The following is a 25,535-nucleotide window of genomic DNA, read 5'->3' as shown; positions in this document are numbered from 1 at the left end:
TCACGAGAAAAGGAGAAGGCATGCCGCATTGAAGTCATGATTAACGTTATTCTAAATGATCGCAATGAGCTAAATGCTCTCCTTTATTTATAGAAATCTGTATTCCCCTGTCCTTTAGTATCACATTTGAGTAGGAGGGAGAAAAAAGGCTTAAAAGAGCTGAGGTGTTTAAAAAAAAACGAAAACAAAGAAACATTATAACCCTAATGATAGCATAAAATGTCGTTAATGAAAAATACAAAGTCTGTTTGAATAATTAACAATAAAAAAGACCCTCTCAGATACCAGCAAAGGCCCCAGTCTAAGTGTTGTAGTGAACTCAGATGTGAAAAAAGTGTGACACGCCCTCTTAAGGAAAAAAAGTGAATGGGGATTGAAGGAAACATTTAGTATGTGTGTTTTTCTGTTCTCAGGTACGTGGCAATGTTCCCTTATAGCCCGCGGAAAGAGGACGAGTTGGAACTGAGGAAGGGGGAGATGTTTTTGGTGCTGGAGCGTTGTCAGGACGGATGGTTTAAAGGCACATCCATGCATACAGGAAAGATCGGAGTGTTCCCTGGTAACTACATGAGCCCCGTCAGCAGGTATGTCATTGAAACAGACACGGACACGCACACACACACACACGCACATGCTTCTGCGCTCTCACATTAACATTAGCAAAGTCAGAGTGTTAACTGAAACTGTCAGCAAGTACCTCTTTCTTTCTCACTGTCGTGTTTACAAGATCCACTCATACCCACACACAGATGATCATTGTGGGCCGTTGAGAGTCATAGATCTGATAGGTCTGTTGACATCAAAGATCAGTCACTATCATACACAAATCAACGTAATGTCGAGTAAAATGTTTTCCGTGCTTCAGTATTACCAGTGTGTGATGGGAAAAGGTAGAAAAATTAGTAAGAAGAATGACTTTGCTGTGAAGAACATTTTTGCCTCCTGAAGAGAAACATCATTGAACCAGAACACAGCAGCTATTTAAAGAACAGCTCTGCAGTGTCCTCGCAGTTCTAATTGACCACACGCGCAGGCACACACACACACACACACGCACACACTCACTCGGGTTCCTCTTTTCTTTTGCTTCTCTCTGTTCTGTAGGACTGTTGCCAATAACAGCCAGCCCAAAGTTCCCCTGACTCTGTGCTCTCAGGCTGGTCGCGGCGTCACCATTGTCAGTCCCTCCTCTGCACCACTGGCCGCACTGGGAAGCGTGGAGCTCGCCAAGCCGCTCCCGACATGTGCGGGCACTGCTCCACCCAGCCCCCTGCCAGCTGCCGTGGTGACATCGGGCCACATGCCACCCGGACAACACCCCAAAGTCCTGATGCATGTGACCTCACAGATGACTGTTAACCAGGCACGCAATGCTGTCAGGACAGGTTAGTGCAGAGACATAGATTCACTCTTAAGAGTGAGATTTTGCCTTTCATCAATGATTGTTCATTTCTAAAGTCACTGATTTGGACCCATTTATCCCAACATTTATAATACGCAGTGTGGATTTCTAATTGTGTGTGTGTGTGTGTGTGTAATATCTATGACGTGTGTATTGATGGAGTTTGTATATTGAATATGTCTGTTTCTTTTGATGACTTAAACTCTCCATCCCTCTCCCTCTGAAGCTGTCTGTCATAGTCAGGACCGGCCCACTGCGGCGGTCACGCCCATCCAATCCCAGACCCCCGGGCCGCTTCTGCCTCACGTAGCTGTCTGTCCCCCACCCATGACAGCTGCCGGCTCCACCCCTGCCTCCGCCCGACCAGGAATGGCCATGGGGTGTGCCGCCGCCTCCCTGACCCCTCCTAATGTGAGCGCCGCGACCTTAGAGGGCGACGCTCTCCGCCCTGCTGCCCTGGTAGCACTGCCCGTCGCCCCTCTCACTGCCAAACCGCCGGGCGCCGCAGTGCCGAATCACGGCGTTGTCTGTAGACTGGATAAGGACTGCAAGGTGAGTTTAGAACCGGAGTTTGCTTCCGTCTCTCTTAACAGAGCTGTTCCAAGGTGGCCTGGTTGTTGGGTAATAAGGGTAAGCATAAACAAGCTGTTCCTCTGTTTCACATTACATTTTAAGTCTGGATTAATGAGGAGAGGACAGGCAAGAACAGCTGGTCCTGTACAGCTTCTGCAAACGGCAATGAAGTGCTCCTAACAGTGTATAATGGAAGATAAACTAAAGATAAACCTGTAAACTGTGCAATTTGGTAGTTGGGTAGTCCTTGTCCATGGCTTGGTGGAGGGCAAGATGGTATTGTAATTGATACGTCTCTTAAAATGGTGGTCTAAACATGCTGATGCATGCAGAAAATGCTGCAGAAAATTCATTTCAAAGGCATGCATATCAACTCAACAGTATCCATTTCAGTTTTCCTCTTTAATGTTGATTTATGAGCTTAATCATGCCTCCACACAGGAGTAGTTTATTGGTGGAGAATGCATCTAAAAGAGAAAATGGATTTTGTCCCCTGCTTTCTGTCTCAGTCATTTCCCCCTTTCTCTGCACTTGGGGTACATCCTTATTGCATTTCTTTATGAAAAATATGCTGAGGTACAAAATTACATTAATTATGAGTTTGGTCATTCGAGACTCATTTGTTGAGCCAGTTGGATAAGTGAACTGATGTCAAGTTAAAGTGCTGAAATCACAGTTTTTATGAGGTGGAATATTTCGGAGGACCTTGGTGGAGAGAAATGTGTTTAATGACCTGGTGTTTTGTGCACTGCTTACTCCTAATGTGCTGTGATTTCTCTCACTGCCTGAGATCAGTCAGTACAGAAAGATACATGGCCAGCCTTACTCAGGTTTACCCCACAGGACCTCTGAAGAACTTCTCTAATCACACCGCCTAAATGCAACTTTTTCCCCATAGTCTCCTACAAGTTTGTTAGCATATTTCTTAGTTTATTTGTGTTTGTCTCTGTACCTCACATTAAGACATGGTTCACATTTTATTCCCCAGAAGTATCTGGTTTGGTGCTCCCACGCAGGTTTATCTAAACAAAGTAACTTTCACACAGTGTCCTCTGTCTGCCCACCATGGCAGTGAGAATTTAGTTGAAATTTCAAGAGAAAGAGAAGAGAGATTAAATGTAGACTAAGCATGCACAGGCACCACATGAAGGTCATGTCTCTTCACCAAGATTAAACAGCTTTGGATTACTGTGCTAGTAATGTGTGTTTGTGGGTGGGTGGCTTGAGAATAACAGTCCTGGTTATATTCTGTCTCTCTCTTTACAGAGGGAAAAGAAGGGTCTCTTGAAACTGCTGTCCAACAAAAAGAAGCTCCGCCCCTCACCCCCATCGTCCCCCACGCTGGAAGCAGAGCAGGCCGTCGGCATCGAAGCGCCCCAAGGTGCAGTGGGCCCCGACGTAGTCTCACCCACCCCTGCTGCCGTTGCCGTTGGAAACTACAGCCGAGTGGGGTCTGGTCCCACGGAGGCTGAACCCTCGGCAGCTTCTTCCACCTCCTCGTCCTCATCCAACACTGAATCGGCACATCGCAAGAGCAGCTCCCAGGAGAACCCTGTTCCCATTGCCCCTCCACCCCGCCAACCATGCTCCTCCCTCCTGTCCATGCAACACGACGGCCGGCCAATCATCTGCGAGAGGTATGGAACTCCTGCAAGGTCGTGTCCCAGTAGTATGTTTCTCTCCGCGCGGGCGGGCAGAGTGTTTTCTTAGTGCTTGTTTTTATTGTAACACTGCAGGAGCATTCCAGAAGCGCACGCATCTTCATTCTTGCCCACAGTTTGTCTACCACTCTGCATACCCACGCTGTGAATGAGCATGTTTTCCTGTAAACTCCTGTAGACTTCAGTTCTGGAATGAAATGTTTTTGTAATTAGGCATTGATGCATAGCTGATGCACAGAAAAAGCTTGTTAGCGCGAGGGGAGAGTAACGTCACTGTCTTGTCTCTCGGCTGTAGGTACAGAGTGGTTGTCTCTTACCCACCGCAGAGTGAAGCCGAGCTGGAGCTGAAGGAGGGAGACATCGTTTTCGTGCATAAAAAACGTGAGGATGGCTGGTTCAAAGGAACACTGCAGAGGAACGGCCGGACCGGACTCTTCCCTGGCAGCTTCGTCGACAGCATCTGATGTGGTCACCAGGACCCAATCATAAACTGGCTGAGGTCATTCACAGTGCAGTCGTTTTGGACCAGAACCTGACTGTGATTGAACTTTGTGTTAAGACACTTGCTGATTCAGTCTGCTTTGGACAGTAAATTTATTCAGACTCATAAGCATATGACAAGGCTGCTTGGACTTGACCGCAGAACCTGTTGTTGTACAGTGGACACCTGAACAGGCCCACAAAGGCCCGGTTGGCACAATGAGCAAATATTTAAAAGATTTCCTAAGCAAACACACGTAGAGAGTCAAGGTGTTATATAGTTAGCATTAGCGCCAGCTATGCTGGTACAGAGCACAGTAGAGCTAGTCATGTGACCAGATTACCTTTTGTTAATTTATGTATCTATCATTTCAGAGGTTTAAATGTGTGCCTTGTACTGTCTTTCACTTTATTGTATATAAGCAAACAAGCTGACATGAGTCATGAAACAAACAATATGAGCTATCTGGAAATATGAATTTAACTTATTTTTTATGTAGTAGTGGTGTGTGGTGTCAGCAGAAGACTGGCTGATGTAGAGTAATGTGAATTGAAACCTAGCTTGTTTTTTTTGATGTTGGCTTCATCATGCAAAGCCCCCTAGAACCCTGGAACCCTGAATACTGGCTTCTAATTGGCTGCTCTTTGTGCATTGTTTGTTTACTCCAGCCTACTACAGTTTACAGCCGGGAGGTTTTGACCCAAGTTGAGAGTGTGATGTCATCTCTGCACTGGAATGAACAGTCAGATTCTGCCACTCTGAAATGGCATTGTCTCCTAATCTCCTATTCTCCTATTCTCATTCAAAATCATTAAAGGTTAAAAACCGCAGCAACTCCATCAGGTCTGCTCTTCACAGTCAAGTCTGTTTCCGGTCAGTATTAACCGAGACAAATGTAGAAACCAGCCTTGTAAAACCCTGCTCCAGATTGACTGATATAATGGATCAGACTAGCACAGATAGATGAGGTTTGAACTGCTGGTTTGCAGAGAGGTTGTCACATTGGGAGGGACGTCAGTGCAGAATTGTGACAATGACAATTGGACATGAAAGCTGCTGTTGCACAGATGGCTTTAGTGGTTCTGGAGCTTATTATGCCGTTGCTGCGAAAGATCGGTGATTATGTACAGTTAGTGTGATGTTTAGATGTGTGTGGTATGTTTAGATGTGTGTGGTATGTATGGTTCCACATAGCCGGCCAGACGTGAAAGACAGGACCATTTTAACGAAACGTTTGAAAAACATTTTCTGCTGTAGCTGTATGTTATTAGGTAAGTGGAAAGAAAGGGGTAGAAGGATTTTTAACGTATTTGTTTGTCGTCATGTAAAAGAAAATACACTCCATAGGTTTTTCAATCAAATGTTACTAATCATTTTCATTTGATTTTATTACACATCACAGCTGCTGCTTGACTAAAATGACCTGATCTAGCTCTGTATCTGTATCTTAAGACACAGGACGAATCACAAACAGTGACTACGTGTTTGACACTCTGGTGCCTCGTTGTATGTTTTTGTTGGTCTACACACACACAAGCATGAATTCCTTCTCATGGAAATTTTAGGTTGTTAGTGATTCATCTCTCAGATGGAACCGTTTGCCTCTGCGATTTCATTCATGACGCTTCAGCATCTCATCACATATAGACACACGACAGACTCTTGCTTCAGGCTAACACAACTCACGGAATGTTTTCACAGTTTCACCAGTGCATGCACAGAGAAAGAGAGAGGGATTTACAGTGCAAACTTTGCAACTTTACAAGACAACAGCAAATGTAACCTTAATTATGTCTCCAGGTTACAGTTGTCAGTTTCTCAGTTTTAAACTTGAATTATTCGGATGTTATTCCCCGTGCAAAGCTGTATGTCTTACAATGTGTGTCTTGATGTTCTGTGGACTTGAATATGAGTGTGTGTTTCTTTTATGACATGCATTTCCTGTTTTTTTGTTGTTTTTTTCATACGAAGCACAGAAAACTTTACTTTGGGTAGGAGGAGGTTGGGAGGTATGGCTAAGTCCTGTTATCTCTCGGCATGAAAAAATATCAAGTAGTCGCTTTCATTCCGTGGAATCCCTTAAATGAGAAATTAGTCTTCACCTTTACTGTCCTCTTATGAGTTTGTTCAGGCATCATTAGTTCAATCCATACTTTTAATGAGACACTCTTGCTTTAGAAGTGTACCTGTAGTCGTTTTCAAAGTCACATACACTCCGAACCAATTATAATGATTAAAGTATGTCCATTTTGGAATATCGGTGGTTGAGAATTTGTGGCTATTCCTGTAATTTTGGACTGATGGGAGAGGTCGAGAGGTCGAGCTATTGGCTCTCTCTATCTCAGTCTGAAGAATAGCCAGATTGTCCTGTGAATTTAAAGCTAATAGCCAAATTTCTTTGAGTTTTTCCATCGCTTATAGTAGACCAAATGTGTCCAAAACAGTCTGGTGTGTTTCACATGTGGGTGTCACATGTCCTATTTGGGTTTATAGAAATTGGTATTTCTTTTAAGTTTTGGTTCTTTGAAACAAGGCCAAAGTAACCATTCAGCAACTGTACTGCAAAAAAATCTCAGTCACTCATTGAGTGTGTGAACACTCTTTAAATCAATACATAAACTCAGAAAAGAGCTCCAACTTGTGAACAAATATCTTTTCTGGGCATCAAGATTAGGATTTATTAAGCACATGACCAAAGACTGTTAAGAAGGACAAGTAGTGCCTAACCCAGACACAATGCCTGGTCAGAGGTCAAAGGACAAGTTCATACCCTTTTTTTAACAACCAGCTTCTTTCCTTGAGACAACTCTTAGTAATTTGCATTAGATGCATTCCACTGGCTGTGATTGCCAAAGCTCAACACGCTGACATTAGCATCCTCTTAACGGGAATCCAGTCCAAGCGTATGATCACGAGATTCAGTATATCCAAAAGCCTTTTTGTTCTTTCAGTTCCCTCCAGCTAAGGATGCTAATGTGAGAATCTGGAAACATGGCCGTTAAAGGCAGTGGAATAAACAGAGTTATTATAAGGGAAGAACACAACAGTGAAAAATGAGTTGCATTCATTTGAACCGGTCATATGTTCACTTTTACTATTTCCATTCAGTCGCATGAAGCACTACCTTTGTGGGAGGTGATAAATGTTTTTCATTGATATATTTTCTGATGAATTGTGTGTTCTTATCGTATAATGGGGACCATTTGAGAGATGACTGCTGGATCTGTTGTACATTTGATGTTGTACGAGAAGCTGAACGGCCTGTTGATGCTGTAAAACACGGTATGATACACTGTTGAGACAAAAGTATTTCTCATGTGCCTGTGTTGAGTCAGCCCTACTCCACTCTTCACTCAGTATTCCTCATCTTTCACATCTACTGCTGCCAATCTCAAACAGAACTTCTGTAAAGCTTTGTTGTTTTTCTTTCTTTCTTTCTTTCTTTCTTTCTTTCTTTCTTTCCTTCTTTCTTTTTGGTGAACATGCACACATTCAATACAAATACTTGTACTCAACCGTTTTCACCTCATTTACAAGCAACACACACGCGCACACACAGTCTCTCACACACAGCTGCCTCAAGCACCGCAAACAGGGACAACTTGACCATCAAATTGAATAATCTCCATAGTCGCTGTTTTAAGTAACCAAATTTAATTTCTTGTCACGTTACCGTAGATCACAGTGTGTGTGTGGTTTTTTTTTTTTTTTTTTTTTTCATGTCTAAGCACATTTATAACTGTTTTGTGAACAGTTTGCTCTAAAAGACAGTTGTCATTATTAACATAATACCATGCCTTATTGGAACATGAAGTAGATGAAGTAGCAGTAAAGTCTAGTCTCTGACAGTTTCACTTTTTGCCAAGGTAAATTTTTATTTCTGTATAATTATTTTTTTATAGCTTAAAGATAGTCTGTCTGTTTTCAGTCTCATAAGGGTTAATTTGGCATCCAATTGATATCTGACAACTTATAAGTGCACAAACACAAGTATTGGAAGGAATACCACATTTTGTATTGATTATCATAACAGTAATAAAAGATCATCATGTCCTTGGAGCTACAAAGCTGTTTTGTGACATTTTTATTAGTCTTCACCTTCAATACACTCAATCCACAGTGTTTTATATTTTTATAATATATGGAATACGTTAAAAAAGACCAAGAAAAGTAAGAGAGAGTGAGAAAAACATGGAGACTGAGATCTGTGTGTACGTATGAGAGATGGAGAGATTGTGTTAAGTGTTGTGTGAGAGTTCTGTGTGTATGTGTCTAAGAGAATGATGGAGAGACAGTGTTGTGTGTATTTGAGAGAGAGATGGAGAAACTGTGCTCTGTGTGTGTGTGTGTGTGTGTGTGTGTGTGTGTGTGTGTGTGAGGGAGAAAGAGACACAGCTGGCTTGGGTTTGTGTTTTTGTCCTTTGCTTAGTCACTCTGGTGGCACTTCAATGGCTAAAAATATTTCTTCATACTGAGGGAAACTGGAAAGAGACCATGACCTCTCTTCCTCTGTTTTCCCCTGTTTACTAATGCCAGAATAAAAAGTTTACTAATGCCTGCATATATGAAACAACTCCACTATCTATAACTACTCGACCAACAAAAATGACCAATGAACTGAAGTAAAAGTATATTGTGACTCCACATTACTCTGTATCGTTTAATTAAAAGCAATAGTTTATTCATTGTTTCAAGCAACATAGCTGTGTGATAATTAACCATAGCGATTAATAGGATAATTATGTCAATGGAACATGCAGAATGCCTCAAAAGACTCTTTGCTATACTTGAAAAAGAAAAGGGTGAACTTTTAAACCCAAAGACCTACTTAATCATTCTGATCAAATCTTAGTTTTAGCTATGCTGAGCAGAAAAGGCAAAAAAACGAAAACAAAAACAGATTAACATTTGCAGGCAGCAAGACTGAAAATCCATTTCTACCGCTGAAGTAAAACATGGTCCATAATTAATTTTTATGTTCTTGTTATGAAGCATGATATATTTGTCTCAACAGTTCGACCATTTTAACGAGAAATTTCCAGCTTGTTTCTCAAAGTACAATCTTACCCTCCCAGTTTACACTCCTGGCAAGACCTATGCTGAGTCATAATTTGTAAAAGCATAATTCTTAATTAAGTGACTGCTCTGATGATTATCCATCAGTCATTCTGCCACTGAGTAGAATCCCTTTCCCAGCAGATTCATACATCGCTGATCAAGACACTAAACATTCTGTTATACAGTCTTTCTGCTAACATGTGAAAATACACCCTTCAGCAAGATGCCCATCCAAAGCACATGGCCAGAACAATATTTGATTGCCTCACAGAATAATGATGGTGAATGTGCCTGAATTCCCCACTCAACCTGAAAACTCTCTGTCCAAAAGCAATGTCTGTCTAACTTAAGACAGCTAGAGCATATCTGTAAAGACAAATCAGTGGCAAATCATCTTCAGACAGTGTACAGTGTTGGTGGTTACTTACCCTAACAGACGACACACTATGACTGAATCAAAAGGAAACTGCATCTATAAATGTTTGATGCACAAAAGATAGTTTTCCTGGTGTTTATAGTTTCTTTGGACAGAGTTCAGTTCCTTCCAGCAGAGTTCCTGGATACCATACACGGTAACCATCAGTACTCAAGTGATCTCAGTGGTTTCTGCCGCAAAGCTCTGTTACTTAATACATTTAAAAAAATCCATCAAGATCTTACAAGATATGTATCAATTGAAAAAAAAGAATTTATGGAGGTCTGTTTTTTTTTTTTGTTTATGTTTTGTTTTGTTTTTTGTTTTGCATGTAGTACAGTGATGTTTGGAATATCCATGGAAGACTCTGATACTGAAGTGCCCAGTATTCTGTATTCTCTGATTTTCTGTTCTTCATGGCACTGTGCAGTTTTGCCTTGTGAGCTCTAAAACAGTTCCTAACGAGCACACAGAAGAGAGCGAGTCGGGTGGGGGGGTGGGCTGGCTCTGTGACGGCAGCCGTTTCTAACTCACAGATGTGTGAAGCAGGAAAATTAGGTTCTGATGCTCTGACACAGCAGCAGAATTCGAATGAGGTGAAGAACAGGGCAACAGTACGATCACACACACACACACACACACAACCAGTCAGTCACACATCTGAGTTCAGGTTAAAGCACAATAAATCTAAATGTGATATGGGCAGTATGGCTCAAGGATGGCGCATGCTGTGTATTACAGGCAAGTCAAAAGGTCAAATATCCCATCTCAGTGACAGCTATCATTATTTAAAATGTTTTGGAGGGTAAACGTAACAGAGAATCTAACACACACACACATAAACACAACCAAGCAAACCTCGACAAAGTACTCGTCAGACTTGGTCACAAGTGTCATTGTCAGACAAACAGGTATTTGAGTCAAGTCCACGTTAGTTTATATATATCTCGAGATAGGGGCAACTGCACCTCATGTTGCTTGAACCTAAATTCTAGTTTAGGATGATGTGAGAGGGGAACATGTTGAATAATGACAAACAACTTAGACTGACAATGTTGTCATGTCGTGATGGTGAATCGTGGCAAGTCGTGCATTTCCGGTTAGTACAAACCCATTAACCCATTTTATCACTTTACATCTCTCTCGCTCTCTCTCTCTCGCTCTCTCTCTCGATTGATTGGCTACATACCGGTGGGAATCGGGATCCCTAATGCTTTAGCCATTATTCATGTCTCTACAGTGTCGAGTCTACCACTGTTGAGCCCGACTGCTGTTTCAGTCAAAAAGAAGGGTCGTCTCCTGTGCTGATGAGCATCGTGATTAGGCAGGTTGTCGTGATGTTGAGCGCGCGATCTATGGAAGCCCCAGACAAAACCAGCCAGACTGCTGGAGTTTGTCCTGTGTCCATGACGAAAGCTTTCCAAACAGTACAAGTGCAGTAAAATGCGTGATCATAATTTGAAAAAGCACGACTCTCACGAGTCGTTACGAAAAGTGGGGATTTTTGCCTGTTTTTTCATTTCATATTCTAAATTATAGGCTTGGCAGAGATGACTATGTTCCACAGGGAACGCGACTGTTTCCCAATTTTTTCACAGTGTTCCCATGCAAATCTTTTCACTGTCTGTCAAAATCACTGAGTCCGATACGTTGAGTTTGAACTAAGTGCGTTTGTGATTAATGTTATTCTGTCTCTAACCTAGCGGGTCTACGATGTGCATATGCTCCGGACTCAGAATGAATCTTTCTGTCTCTGTTGATCTTTGTCTCCACCTAGTGGTGTTATAACAGAGTCACACTCATCCAAGATGGCGATGTCCTGTCTACTCTAGCGCTCTCTAAACTCTTCATCAGAAACATGACTAGCAGTATTCTTTTCAGCGTGAAGTGAGCCTTAAACAGCATTTCAAACGTGAGTCTGAGACCATGTTTAAGTTAAGAAAGGTTTCGAGTTAAAAGCTTGGAATTTAAGCATCACAAGAAAGACATTATAACCAACATGCTACATATTGCACTGTGCTGTCTGTATTCACTGTAGGGTTAACCAGTTGTACCTTTCATTTAACCTAAAGGTCTGCAGCGTTCATTGATAGTAGAGTATGATTGTGGGACAGTGAGTTGCCAAGTGTTTAATAGCTTGCATTAAGGAGCCTATATGACGTTACAGATACAAGCCAGGCATCATGAATTTACATCGTTCATATTAGCGAGCTTTACAGCATATTATGATTAAAAACACGAACCGTTCGGTGCTTTGATGGTCACGTCACAACGAGCTGAGGATTTTACAATTTTTGATACTCATTAATTTAGAGTATACTGATTCTTTCATTTTAGTTTAGGATCCATTGACCCCCAACTTGATTGAATGTCCTTCATGCTCAAAAACACTTGTAATACACTGTAGTCAGCATGATACTTCCCAAGATCACTTATGTTTTCCTGTGGTTAGGATGGTTTTGTTTGCTTGTTTATGTATGTTTCAAAACAACTCGCGACTGAGTAACATTACCCTGGTCTACTTCATTATAGCATCGGGGATTTTACAGCTGTGTTGACTCCTGAAACCTAACCTGGTCACACTTCTAGCAATCTAAGATCAAGAACATCTGACATTTCAGACCCTTTAACTTTGAGCTCAGTTTCAGTAAGAACACACTACCCAGCCCTCACTGAATGTTGGTGTTAAGAGTTAAATTCTTATGTAACCTGTAGGGGGTGATGTCTCAGCTGAGTGTGGTGTTCGGGGGTTCCCGGGGCATCGGGAAGGCGGTCGCCATGCTGTTGGCACAGAGGGGACACAGGGTCATTGTCGTGTCCAGGAATCATGAAGCAGCACAAACAACAGCTGACTCGCTCGCTGGAAGTAATCACATCTTTCTCATTTTGAGTCACTTACAATTCTTGTAACTCACCTACCAGGAACACATCAAATGAACCATTTAAAGAATCACACCTTTTAAGTTACTGTCCTCCATGATTAGTCTCGTTAGTGCTGTTTCCCTCTTGTCTCTGAGGGTCTTCAGAATCTAATGTTTCTGTCCACTCACCACTGTGCATTTCTTGTCTTCCCATAATGTCACAGATGTACATTGTGAGTATGAATTATGTCAGCATCGATTCATTTTACACCTTTAATAAACTAAACTGACATGATCTCAATATGTTGAGTGAAAGTAAATTCAGAGGATATGTGTGTACATTTGACAGTTTAGCAGACGCCGTTCAGTGGTTCTGTGGTTCTGTGGTTCTGTGACTGTCTGATCATGATGAGCTTTTCTCTCTGCAGCCAACCACATGGCCCTGTCCTGTGATGTGTCCAATGAACAGGAAGTACAGAAAACTTTTGAGACAATCCAAAAGACCTGCGGTTCAGTAGGGTACCTGGTTAACGCAGCTGGCATTAACAAGTGTGTTAAACTCTTTGTGTGTGTGTGTGTGAGAGAGAGAGAGAGAGAGAGAGAGAGAGATGTGTGTATCCACTAGCCATTGTGGATCATCTAGTTTAGATAGGTTGTCTTTTTTATATACTAACTGATTTTCTGTGTGCATGTGTTTTGGGTGATAGGTATTTCAGACACAGATTAATCTTTGCACTGTGGTGTGTGGTTACCTGTCCATTAATTCTTTAACTATAAACCAGAATTCATTTCCTCACACTGTATGTGTTTTACAGAGATGCTCTGCTGTTGAGGTCTAAGTCTGAAGATATGGTGTCTGTGCTGCACACCAACCTGCTAGGCTCCATCTTCACCTGCAGGGCGGCGCTACGGAGCATGCTAACTAAAGGAGGTGCCATCGTCAACATAGGTGAGTTGATGGGTTGATTTGTGGACATGGTCAGTTTTTGCCTCTGAGAGGGGATAAGATTTGGAAGCCAGAGCTGGAACTGAATAAACAGAACTCGGTTTAGTGATTGAGACAACAAGGCATGTTTGCTGTGTTACCACTAGGTGATGCTAGAAGCTCAAATATTGTTTTAAGGGTCATCGTTCACAAAGAGCTAAACCAATTTGGTGGTTTCTACTGTCCCTTAAGTATGGAACTTGAAATATTTTCTTAGGTATATGTTAGTTAAAGCAAATTGGGCAATATATAGTTCGAACTGCACTGAGCTGCACAGACATTGTACACAAACTGACGAGTCCTAAATGCCAAGTCAGTCTCATCAGTCATTCAATAGAGTTTCATATGAGGAAAACATATTTTACAATCTGATCTGCCAATACAAACATTTATTTAAATGAACACCCAATAGCGTAGGAATGCGACCTGTTATTGAAATAAATATTAGTGAAATAGTCTTAATTTTGTCAGTAGTTTTTCTGAAATTTGGTTGCTGTACTTCTGCTCCGCAGTGGAATGGAAGAATAAAAATGGAAATATTTGGCTAGACTGTGTGTAAACATTGGTCTGAGTCTTTTCCTGTGAAGTACTGTAAGTTATGTTTGTGGTTATCTGAACGTTATGTAGATGTTGATAAGATGTTTTCTCAGGCTCGGTGGTGGGTTTGAAGGGGAATGCTGGTCAGTGTGTCTACAGTGCAAGTAAAGCAGGACTAGAAGGTTTCACATGCTCTCTGGCCAAAGAGGTCGCGTCCCGAAACGTCCGAGTCAATCTGGTTGCTCCAGGTACCTGCTGTCTTCTTGTATCGTCTCTCCACTCTCTCTCTCCTTCTGCTAGCCTTCTCTTTTTCTCCTCTCTTCTCTCTTTTCTTCTCTTCAACACTTAGTCCAAATCACTGAATGAAGGCGTGTGGGGGATACCCTGCATTGTATTTAATGCACGTATAACCAAACTGGGCCCAAACTGCCCGCTGCTGGCCATTGTATTTGGGTCCCAGGGACTACCGGGTACACACCCCCCTCTCTCTCTCTGTCTCTTGCGGTCCAGGGTTCATCCGGACGGACATGACGGCCGGCGTGCGGGAAGAGGAGGCGGTGCGGCGGATCCCTCTGGGCAGGTTCGGAGAGCCCGAGGATGTGGCCCAAGCTGCGCTCTTCCTCCTGGAGTCGCCCTACATCACAGGAGAGGTGCTACTGGTGGATGGAGGACTGCAGCTGGCCATGTAGACTCTGAACAATCTCCACCAACTTATTGCAGGTCCCTCCATCAGTACTTTGCTGGTGCGGTCCATCACTCTCACCGGAGAAGTGGAACTAGTAAGCTACTGAAAAGGCAATGTATGGCATTTTCCAATACGAACTACAATAATGTGATTGCACTACACGGAGAAAATAAACTCTGTCCCCGGGGACTTACTTAAGAAAGTCCTTAGATGATAGGTTTTTAATTGAAATTGCTCAGAAATCAAGTATAGTGCTGGCGAGAATAATAATTCGGGTTTGTAAGAATGATATGGAGACAGGACTGATCTTTATCATGGAAAAAAAAACAAATCTAATTGTGGCTGACTTATTCAATAGGGCGTGCGAGTACAGTGTCTGTACGCCTCTGAAGGTTTGTATTTTTTTTTTTTTTTTTACAAGCTGAACCAGTTTCTGCATGTTCTCAGTAAAGAAAAGAAAACAGTTTGTTCTGCTGTGGTTCTTTTCATTCTTTTCATCCCCTTTTCATCAGGGACAACAGCTAATTTAATATGGAATATGGATCAACGGCGGTAAAGAGAATTTCTTAATCTGCTTTCTCGGTCTCGGTTTTCCAAGTTTTCTCTGATGCAATACCTCAGGCCCAGGTCTCTGTTTTTCCATTTGTAAAGGAAACCTAATCTCTCAACGTGCATTTCTCAGTCTTGCTGTCTCCTGGGAGAGTCGTCTCCCCCCACCCCCTCCCCGCCTCCATAGACCCCGTCCTCATAATCAACCCCTTCTACTCCCACCCGTGTTGGGGCTCGGGGAGAGGGGATTCTGGCTACAGCCCCCAGCAGTGAATCAGGAAAAGGGAATGGGTTATTTTTAGCCGGCCGAGTGTTTTTGAGACTTGGGTTACAGCTGCAGACTCGTGGAGGGGATGGATGAGGTCAGGGGTCATTGTATGTGTGTGGGGGGATTATGGGGTGCTGTGATGTCATCTGTTAGTCTGTCTTTAATCCAGCTATGTGAGACCTATCAGTGAGGTAATGCCCAGTCACCTCGGAGACAGCTTCAACCTCACGCACATTTAGGTCATGTTTCCATATCGACCGTGCTGAACCATACATAACCACCGCACACATCAACTCACTAAACACCCACAATGCATCACTCTCATTACAGAGCCTAAAGTAACCTTACGTAGTAGCATAAACTCATAAATGCTTCTTTAATAACTGTTCTGTCTTTTAAACTACATGACTATATATGTATTATGAAAAAGATAGGGAGAGTATTTGGGATCTGTTCCCATTTTTAGATGTATGAATTAGGGTCAGAACAGTGGGACATAGTCATTTCTTTTGGTTGTATGTGAAGCATGGACAGATCTTTGGAGAGACCTCTAAAAGTAATATAGATTTTGACCATCTTCCTGCCTGTCGTCCATTTGCATTTCTTTATATATATATATATGTGTGTGTGTGTGTGTGTGTGTATGTATATATTATTATTATTTCCATAATGTTCTGCTCCCCACTTCTCCTGTCAGAGGAAGCATAAGAAACAAGAATATTAACACTACTTACTAAATCATGACGGGCTAAATCTATGAAAACAAATATACAAAAAAGACAGTCAACAATGAAACAACTGCCTATGAGACGTTTCCCTAAGCCTGATTGATTTTTTCAAATAATGAAGATATATCTCAGTTTCAGCTATTTTGACAGAAAGACTGGGGTGACGTACCTAACAAAATCTAAACAGAGGAAAAGGAGGTTTTAATGAGTACACTCTGTGGAAGGCCAACTGTCTGTGCTTTTCACTTTGTTGTAAATATTGACTGTAAAATGAATGGTTGAGTTTTGTTGGGAAATGTTTTTGCCAGCAGTTGGCTCATTGCAGGATCTCGCTCAACAAGCTCAGTACTTCCAGAGACTTTTATTTATATTATTAATTCATAAACCAAAATAGCGTCAGGTGAACATTCCATATACAGGCCCAGATTGGCTTGGAAATCAGAGAGGGGAAAAAAAGTCAGGCTAAGAGTCCTCTCTGTTGTCATGCTGTGATCCAGTAACTGTAAGAAGAAAAGTTGACAGGGCAAAAGAAGTCTCACAGACAACCTAATCATGAGAGAAAGTACATATGTAACCATGGATACATTTCAATATATTATTATGCATATAAATTGCAAGCATCATAGGTAATGAGTATTGTAATCCAACTGTCAAGTCATCCAACTGTTTTCTGAGAGACTCTTTCTTAAATTCACTGTAATCAAAGTACCTCAGTTTTGCATATGCATGAGTATATGAATAATACAGGAAGTGATCTGTAATGGCAGTATATCGCTTATAATTTAAATAAAGACCAGGTATAACTTTAGCTATAGAACAAAATGACAGTTTTAATAATATCATTGTATGGATAGTGTTTCTTTAGATAGGGAAAAGGAAACACTGCACTTAATAGTTATTTAACTTGTATACAAAAATAGAAGACAATCTCATTTGTGTTTAGTACACCTGCCATCTTTAGAACTGAGTTTTGGTTGTGTGTGTGTGTTGCAAACTAAAGAAAGTGTCAAAAATTAGTCTCTATCATTAATACAACAGCCTTTATCTCACCATCACCGTCATCATCATCATCATCATCATCATCATCATCATCATCATCATCACTGTCATCATCATCATCATCACTCTACATTAATTCTGCTACGTGACTTCTGTGTAGATAAATCGTTGCCCTTTACCAGTATATATATATATATATATGCTCTTTTTGTAGTGTCAGCTCATGTCTAAACCAAACAATTTAATTATACTCTTCCAGTATTCCCAGTCACATAATGTTCGTTCCATTCCTGTTAGATCTTTCTTTCCACTTCCCACACAGACTCTCTTCACCTGTCCATCATTCATTTCCTCCATGACACAACATCCTCCAAAAAACATCTGTCGTTCAATCATTATTCTTTTCACATCATCTTAAACAGTTTCAACTACTATCTGACAAAAAAGAAAGAAAGAAAGAAAAAGAGAGAAAGAAAAAGAAAAACTACTTAAGGCCCGGCCTTGTGCGATATCTACTGGTTTTGTGCTTTACCTAAATCCAGGCACTAATGGTATCTGTGATACTGAGCTCTGTCTGTATTCAGAATAGACTGTGTTTCACATAGAAAAAAAAAAGCTCTTTGTGTTTTGGGATGTCCCCCCTCGTCACTTAAATAATGCAGGTCAAACTCAAAAACATTCAGCCTTCTGTCCCGCTCAATGTGGTGGATACGTCCCCCTGTCCCCTGCCGAAATCCTGTCCTCTGAGCTGGAAGGTTGGGATTAGCCCCCCCTCCCCTCCCAGTATTGCATAAATATATAAACTAAGGCCTTGAGTAAATACACAGAAATATTAAGAATTGGCACCATAGTAACATGCAGGACTAGATGCTACTTTTAATTCGACATCGAGGTCTTTGGCTGGATTACATTCTCAGATTATTTCAGATTGTTAATACGGCACATGTGTGAGATTATCCAGCGCTGCCAAAAAACAAGGTGATCGTGATACACATCCTCTTCAAAGCAAAACAGAAAGCGTGTGACTGTGTCTTTACGAATATGCGTTTCATCTGAGATGAAACCTTAATCAGCTGGATTAGAGGCAGAATATGAGCGACCTCATTTCAATGACCACGTCTCTTCTCACCTGCAATCCCTCACTGCTTCTGAGAAAACGAGAAGAAAAGAAAAAAAAAAGACGCACACGCAGTCCACTGCCCTTTTCACAAACTATGTGGCACCAAGTGGATTTCATAGGTAGCCCTTATAGACCTGTTGAAAATCTTAGAGAAAGCTGGGCCTCCTTGTCTCAGGGTGCGGCATACATAATGAACTATTCTTTTCCCAGTTGTTTTTGGGGCTAAATTTGGGCTTTTAAGGGATGTGCTTTCCCCTCTTCAAGCATAGCTGAAAGCAGATGGATCGTTTTTTGGGTCTTCTAAGGGGGATGGGTAGCGAGCGGTGGTGCTAGGGATAGAAGGTCAGGGTTCATAGGTCAGGTAAGCCCAAACTGGTCTTTATAGGTCATCGCTTTCCACCAGTCCGCCCGGTGGCAGGGGGCTGGAGTCGGGGAAGAACGCCGCCTTCACGTCCAGACCCTTCTCTGTCAGAGCGGCGTAGCGACTGGTTGAGGGACGCACCTTTTTAGGCTTCGGGGTGTGTGTCTGCTGCATTTGGGCTGCGAGGTGGGAAACAGAGAGAGAGAGAGAGAGAGAGAGAGAGAGAAAGAGTGAGAAACAGAATCGCCCAAAGCACTCACATGTTTACTAACCCTCATCATTCAAAAGCACAATTAGTCATAGAGAAGTAGAGAAAACACACAAACTAAATCTTATGACAGAACTGTTCCTTTTAAGAATGCTGCCTGATTATCCAGTACATTGTCCAATGCATATATTCCTACGTGGGAAAAAACCTACATGCTCAAATACAGCATGTGTGTTTACTATTTTTTATTTCTATTGTTTGCGATGCAAACGTGTACGTTCCATACAGTGAAACTAAACGGCCATCCACACCCTTTGAGGTCATGAGAAAGCTTTATCTGCATGGATGACAACGGACAAACTTCATGTTGCTTTAACCTAAAGTAAAGGAGTCATAGATATTACAATGGAATTTGCAGAGAGATTATTATACTGTAGGGTGTTTTCAATGGCAAACACTGGCTGACAGGACCTCCACAAAAATACAAAAACACAATAAGGAGAATGCTTTTATTATTATGAAATATGGTTGTGTTCTACGACACATTCATTCACACACACAAAACACTGACAACCAGTCAAACTGGTCATTTTATTTGTGTACTCTTTAACCCTTTTTCCAAACATGAGAAAAAAAGAGATAAGATATTTTTCAGGAATGTCTTTTTTTCCCAGATGAACTCAGGAGTGAATGGGTGTGTATGAATGAGGATGTAAGCAGTGTGGTATTGCTCAGGTCAGTGTGTGTGTGTGTGTGTGCGCGTGTGTGTGTGTGAACTCACTGTGTACGTCGAGTCGTGCTGTGCTAGACACGATGCCCGCCTCGTTTTTGGCTGACACGGTGTACCAGCCTGCATCCTCTTTCGATGCCGGCTGAATGATCATACACAGGTAGCCAAAATTATCCTGGTGCATGCTGGGAAAACGAGCCCAAGAAAAAAAAAACCATCTAGTTAAGACAGAGTCAGAGATTACAGTACAAATAATAAAAAAAGGAATTATATGCCACAGGCCTCTTTTTTTTTTCCAACACCATGTGTGCAGCTGGCGCACTGAAAATCTCTGTTGTAATATTGCGCAAACACATCAAAGACATAAAGCATTAAATAATGAGTTTTACTGAGTCCTTCTGTGGTTGAATAAGTAATCCCTCAAAAAGATCTGGTTTCAGGATGAAATATCACCGACTGTCTGTAATGCTCTCTGACGCCCTGACTTGCTAAATGTTGAACGCTTTCTCTTTGAGGTGGTACAGACGGTAGCTTGTATGTTCTGTGACGGGGTGTGACCATGCCACACGTTATATAGGCTTTCTTTACGAGAGTGTTTTGGACACTGTTTGTTTATACATGTGGTGACAGTTTACACGGCCAGAAACAGAGTTACTCTTTCCATATATGGAGCTGTTGGCCCATGGTGACTACAGTGAGTGTATTCGACACACTCGCAGCAGGAGTGCGACTATAAAAGCTGGCTTGCTTTACTGTTTGATGTATGAGCTGTGTTTTGAATTTTGATTGGAGAAAGCTGAGGAGCTAAAATAACACGTTGGCATTGGTCGCTCAAATGTGTTTAAATCATTGCGAGAGTTGTGGCTAATTTATGGACTGTTTTCTGATTAACACACTTGCTACATTAAATTTTATGTCTGTGGTCTTATTGGTGGAGCTGATGTATCGGTTAGGAACGCTGGTATGGGTCAGGAGGTTTTACCTTATCCTGTCTGTGTTGTGAGTGAACGACTCGTTTTCTTTTTTCCAAAAAATCTGTGGGAATGGCACACCGGACACGCGACACTCCAGACGCACGGGGTAACCCTCGGCAACGCCCGTGTTCTGCAGCTTCTCAATGAAAGTGGGAGCTTTGTGCATCTCTTTGGCTGCAGTGAAGAGAAGACGAGATGTAACAAATGTTTGGTTAAGGCGTCAGCTGACTGGCTTCTGCTCTGGTTGAGTTCCTCTATGAGAGTATGCATATTACTTGTGTACGCATATATATTTGTGTACTCCTGCTTGCATATTTGCACCGTCTTGTCTATACTTTATACTTTTTTGTAGTTGCAGTATTTGTACTGTTTTGTGTTGTGTAGGTTGCACTGGTAGGATTAGTGAATTTGCTTTTCGTTATACTACAGGGTATAATGACAATAAAATTGTACAATGAAGTTGAACTTGCATGCGTGTGCATGTCTGCTGACTTGCATTAATGTCAGTACCTGCAACAATAAGCTCAAGGTTGAAGGAATTCTGTCCGGCTCTGTTGCTGGCAATGCATGTGTAGATTCCTGCGTCCCTGCTGGTGACAGGCTCGATGACCAATGAGTGAACTCCGTTCTCCCTCACCAGCATCTTGTGGGCGGAGTCTGGACGGATGGTCTGGCCATTCAGCTGCCAGATGAGGTCAGGAGTGGGTAGACCACTCACCTACAGAAAAGCCACGCAGAGGATTAACTAAAACATATCAGTCCAATAAAGTTTAAGAAAACTAAACACACATCCAAAGAAAGGATTTAAACCATGTTTGGCTCCATCATAGAAATGCTCATTTCATGTTTGCATAAAGTGTAACCGCACTGACAGGTATTCACTGTGGTGAACAGTAGCTACTGAAACTTTCTTTACAATCTGCTTTCACAGTGAATGTTCATGAGTACGTACATGCAAGGTTGTGTACATGCATGTTAGCAGGATAAATGCTCTGGTATTGATTGGCCTTGTCTAAGTGTTTTTCTCATGGGAAAGTGGCCTGAGTGAGAAGGCCAGGTTCTGTTTTCATCAGCCCTCACATTCCACAGAAATACAACACCAACTCCACCCTCAGGTGTATCAACAACAGACCTCCACTGTGTATGTGTGTGTGTGGTGTGTGTGTTTTCATATACATGTTTATGCTTGTGTGTGTATAGTACATGAGTCTCCGTGCAGAAGTTTTCTGTGTGTGTTCGAGGTGTGTGTGTATGTGCGTGTGTGTGAGGGTGTGTGTGTGTGTGTGTTGAATGTGCATGCATGAGTGTAACGACAGTTTGTTGAGTGTGCGTGCATGCGTGTGAGTTTGTCTCTGAAGACTCAGCTGGTGAAATCATTTGGGTTTTTACTCATGAGTTTAGTGCACTTCCTGTAGTGGGACATTTTTGGCGTGGAAAGTTTGGAAAGCCACAGAGCTTTCGGAATGAAATCCTCTCTATAAATACCAGTGACATTCAGAGCGCTGGCTGTCTGAGTCACTGGAGCTGTGAGGGGTGTATATCTGATCAGATGCTTTTTATAGACTCACTTTCCCTGTATGGAGTCCTTTGGCTTTATTATAACTCTCTCAGATAATTCCACTGTACAACACAACTGCTCCCAAACACACACACACACACACACACATACACAGAAAGAGAGAGAGAGAGACAAAGAGAGAGAGTGACAAAGAGAGAGAGAGAGGGAAAGAGAGGGGGATGAGTTAGTGGGGGTAAAGTGCAGAAACACAAATATTTTAAGGGAAATCAAAGTGGAACAAACATAAAAGTACACAGGCCTCATGGGACTTTTTGTATAGGGATTACAGAGAGAAAGCATGGAAAAGGATGATTTAGACAGGATTAAAGGAAATTAGGGGGATGATAAAGGGAGAGACCATGAGAAAAAGACACATGCATGGCATTAAAGATAAACAAAGAAACGGAAAAAAGGGCTGAATGAAGTGAGAGATGCGGTGAGAGGGAGGGGAGGAGAGGGAATAAAATTAAACTAAAGAAAGAAAGAAAGAAAGAAAGAAAGAAAGAAAGGCAAAAAACTTTTACATTTTGGCGAAGTGTTGTAGTGTTTTTTTAGTCTTTGACCGGAGGTCATTTATCATCCGCGAGGTGGTGAAACATTCAGTCACACCATTATTTTCAACTGCACTCGAAGGAAACTTTTCCCAGATCTCTTTCTCTCTCTCTCTCCCTCACACACATACACACACATACAGACGCACACACGCATACAGACACACAGAAATTCTTAATCACCGACTCAGACTCGTATTTCTTCACTCCTGCATGTGGAGAGACAGTGCTCACTGCTGAACTGCAGACCTACCAAGACACTTTTGCGTGCTTACAGATCTTAACTTTGACTCAACAGAGAGTAGAGTGTTTTAAGACTTTACTGCATTGCTGTTTCCAGTGGAAAAGGACGTGGAATTGAGAGACTGAATTAAAGGTAAGTTGGGTTGTGGTAATGTGATTTGTGGAAGGGTCTAACCTTGCAGTCCATCCGGCACAGTTTGCCCTCCTGGACGATGAGGTCGCCGGGAGCCTGCAGGAAATGAGGGCGGAAGTGACGTTCCTGAATATTTTCATTCTCATCCCCGCTGTCTCTGGATCTGGACCTGGGCCTGAGAGAGAGAGAGAAAGAGAGAGAGAGAGAGGGAGAGAATATACGTTTGTGTTTGATTGAACATGTTCTATGTGTACATATATTTAAACATATTCTATGTGTTTGCATTTGTAAGTGCAGTTCGGTTCTTGAGGGCATTTCTCTGGAATGTCTGCCAAATGACTAACTGTATCTGCGTAGGTATTTGTATTTACATTTGACCAATCAACAGAATTCTTTGAATGGAGACTGTGTACATTTGCTCCACTGACATTCATGCTTCTGGACGCTGGGAACAATCTTTAGAAAATCATTAAGACCGTTAGTCAAACACAAAAAAATGAGATAATAATCTGATGACAGTGTACTCATATCCTTTTATACAAAACCACACCCCTTAACAAAACACACACACACACATACAAGCACACACACGCACACCTGTACACAAAAATAATTTGTGCTTAGGTAGTCTTTGGGGTCATGAGAGGACACGATGAAAGGTTTCTTCTTCTTCTTCTTCTTCTTTTTTTTTTAGAAGATTTTCTGTGTCTTCAAAAGCTCATTGTGTCCCTGAAAAACATGTAGGTGCTCTAAAGACTGGACACACCCTCATTTTTCCAGTTCTCTTCATTCAGCTCTCCAGGTGAAACTGCTGCTTTGTCTCATGTCTGAGTGAGTTTTATCACCTCTATCAGCATCAGCAGTTTCTCAAACCTGCCTCTGAAAGTTCACAGCCCACCTCTCTTACTCTAACACACCTCATTCAACGCACAACAGAAGTCTCAAGCTTTTATTTAACTGAAGCAGGTGGGTCATCCAAGGGTGAAGGAAACACTTAAAACAGTGTGTGTGTGTGTGTGTGTGTATTTGCGATACACTTAGCTCATGGTTCAATTCAATTCACAATACTATGTTTACAATTCGTTTCTTCCATGATATTTTTGAGTAAATCAGTTGAACTGACACTGGAATAAAAACAATGGATTTATTTTAGATGCGTTAACAATGCCAAACGATTGTCTCTTTATGCCATTAACCCAAAGGCTTGACCCTAGGAGGAATTCTTTGAAAGTAAGAGAAAAATAAATAGTCTTCAGATATAAAATATTAAATTGAATGGGTCTGTCTGTATTACATCAAAATGAAACTATGAAAATTGCACCTCAACATACAACGCTCAAATTTAGACACAGGTTAATGAGCCAACTCTCCACACTTTTCAGAATTTCTGTCACTTTGGTTTTTGCTTGGTTGTACGAGACTGGTATTACAGACTGACTAAAGTACGGGCGTGACGGGGTGTTGTATCAGGGCTCTAGCGGTTAAATAATAGGCGAAATCCTTCGTTGCCGACGACCGAGAACGGCCTGTCATGTCTTTAGCAATAAACACACCTATGGATCTGGTGATATCTTGTGCTCTTGCAAAATGGATGCAAAAACTTTTCTCAAGACAAGTTTGGCCTTTAAGCGCTTTCTTTCTCACATCTTCTGACCGGAGTTTGTCGTTCGGGTGGCGTTGTAGATGCTGCATGATATTCGTGCTATTAGCAGTCGTGTAGCTGATAGTTTTTCTACAGTGCCTGCCGTCTTCGTTTTGTCAGTTAAATTTGTCGCCATTCTCCTGTTGAATGATCGGAAAGCTAAAATGTTGCCACACTTCTGATTTAAAGAAGGATGACGCATCTTCGATTTCAATCTCAGCTCCAGCCATACTCATTACTCTTTACCCTGACGCTGCTGGTCTGCTACTGAAACCTCTTTTTTTTTGTCCGTGACTGACACATGTAAAACGTGAGGCCTTGTTTGGAATGCCGGAAGCGTGACGTATGATTTTGTGCACTGGTAACACAAATAATGATACAGGTGACTGCTTTCATTTTATATATTTATTTACTACCGCTGATGAAGTGTAATGTAGCGTTTGTTATATTTAGTGTTTGTATTTGTATGTCTAAACATTTGAAATAAAATGTATGTTTAGTGATGATGATAATACAAAAATATAATCAGAGCTGACGACCAAAACTGTCCAACTTATACGATGCGAACCGTCACATTTTTGTACCGCGATGTATCGTGCTACATTGCATCGTTACATCCCTAGTGTGTGTGTGTGGTGAGCTCTGGCCACGCAGGAGAATGACCAGGAAACACTGGTCTGAAGTACAGAAGTCTGATTTTCTAATAAATGAGCTCAAATTGTTTGGATTTTGACCAAAGAGATGGATAATTGCGAAGTCCATGCCAAGTCCAATTTGATTATTAATTAAATCTGAGAGTAGTGATTTCATTGG

At 41.8% G+C, this 25,535-nt stretch overlaps 3 protein-coding genes across 6 annotated transcripts in view; 2 read left to right on the top strand and 1 right to left on the bottom strand.

Moving 5' to 3' along the window:
• Positions 1–4,100, top strand: part of sh3rf1 (SH3 domain containing ring finger 1) — a 31,745-nt gene extending 27,645 nt beyond the window's left edge. Inside the window, exons 7-11 of the mRNA XM_030772694.1 lie at positions 414–584; positions 1,105–1,385; positions 1,629–1,954; positions 3,242–3,612; positions 3,932–4,100. Of these exons, the coding sequence (XP_030628554.1) occupies positions 414–584; positions 1,105–1,385; positions 1,629–1,954; positions 3,242–3,612; positions 3,932–4,100 (1,318 nt within the window). The remainder of the gene's footprint in view (positions 1–413; positions 585–1,104; positions 1,386–1,628; positions 1,955–3,241; positions 3,613–3,931) is intronic.
• A 7,309-nt stretch (positions 4,101–11,409) lies between these two features.
• Positions 11,410–15,052, top strand: cbr4 (carbonyl reductase 4). The gene is made up of 6 exons (XM_030772022.1): positions 11,410–11,502; positions 12,306–12,456; positions 12,880–13,000; positions 13,267–13,400; positions 14,087–14,221; positions 14,484–15,052. The coding sequence occupies exons 2-6, from the start codon at positions 12,312–12,314 to the stop codon at positions 14,660–14,662; spliced, it is 714 nt and encodes a 237-aa protein (XP_030627882.1). The 5' UTR covers positions 11,410–11,502; positions 12,306–12,311; the 3' UTR covers positions 14,663–15,052.
• A 3,517-nt stretch (positions 15,053–18,569) lies between these two features.
• Positions 18,570–25,535, bottom strand: part of palld (palladin, cytoskeletal associated protein) — a 62,873-nt gene continuing 55,907 nt past the window's right edge. For all 4 annotated transcript variants that reach the window (XM_030771165.1, XM_030771166.1, XM_030771167.1 and 1 more), the window contains 5 exons: positions 23,123–23,255; positions 21,106–21,313; positions 20,604–20,769; positions 19,673–19,806; positions 18,570–18,862 (listed from right to left, as the gene is read on the bottom strand). In XM_030771165.1, coding sequence (XP_030627025.1) covers positions 18,702–18,862; positions 19,673–19,806; positions 20,604–20,769; positions 21,106–21,313; positions 23,123–23,255 — 802 coding nt within the window. In that variant the 3' untranslated portion in view covers positions 18,570–18,701. The remainder of the gene's footprint in view (positions 18,863–19,672; positions 19,807–20,603; positions 20,770–21,105; positions 21,314–23,122; positions 23,256–25,535) is intronic.

This window comes from Chanos chanos, chromosome 4 (assembly GCF_902362185.1).
Source record: "Chanos chanos chromosome 4, fChaCha1.1, whole genome shotgun sequence".
In the NCBI taxonomy this organism is placed as follows: domain Eukaryota; kingdom Metazoa; phylum Chordata; class Actinopteri; order Gonorynchiformes; family Chanidae; genus Chanos; species Chanos chanos.
Note: the sequence above shows the minus strand (reverse complement) of the source record. Positions and strands in the feature narration are given on the sequence as shown.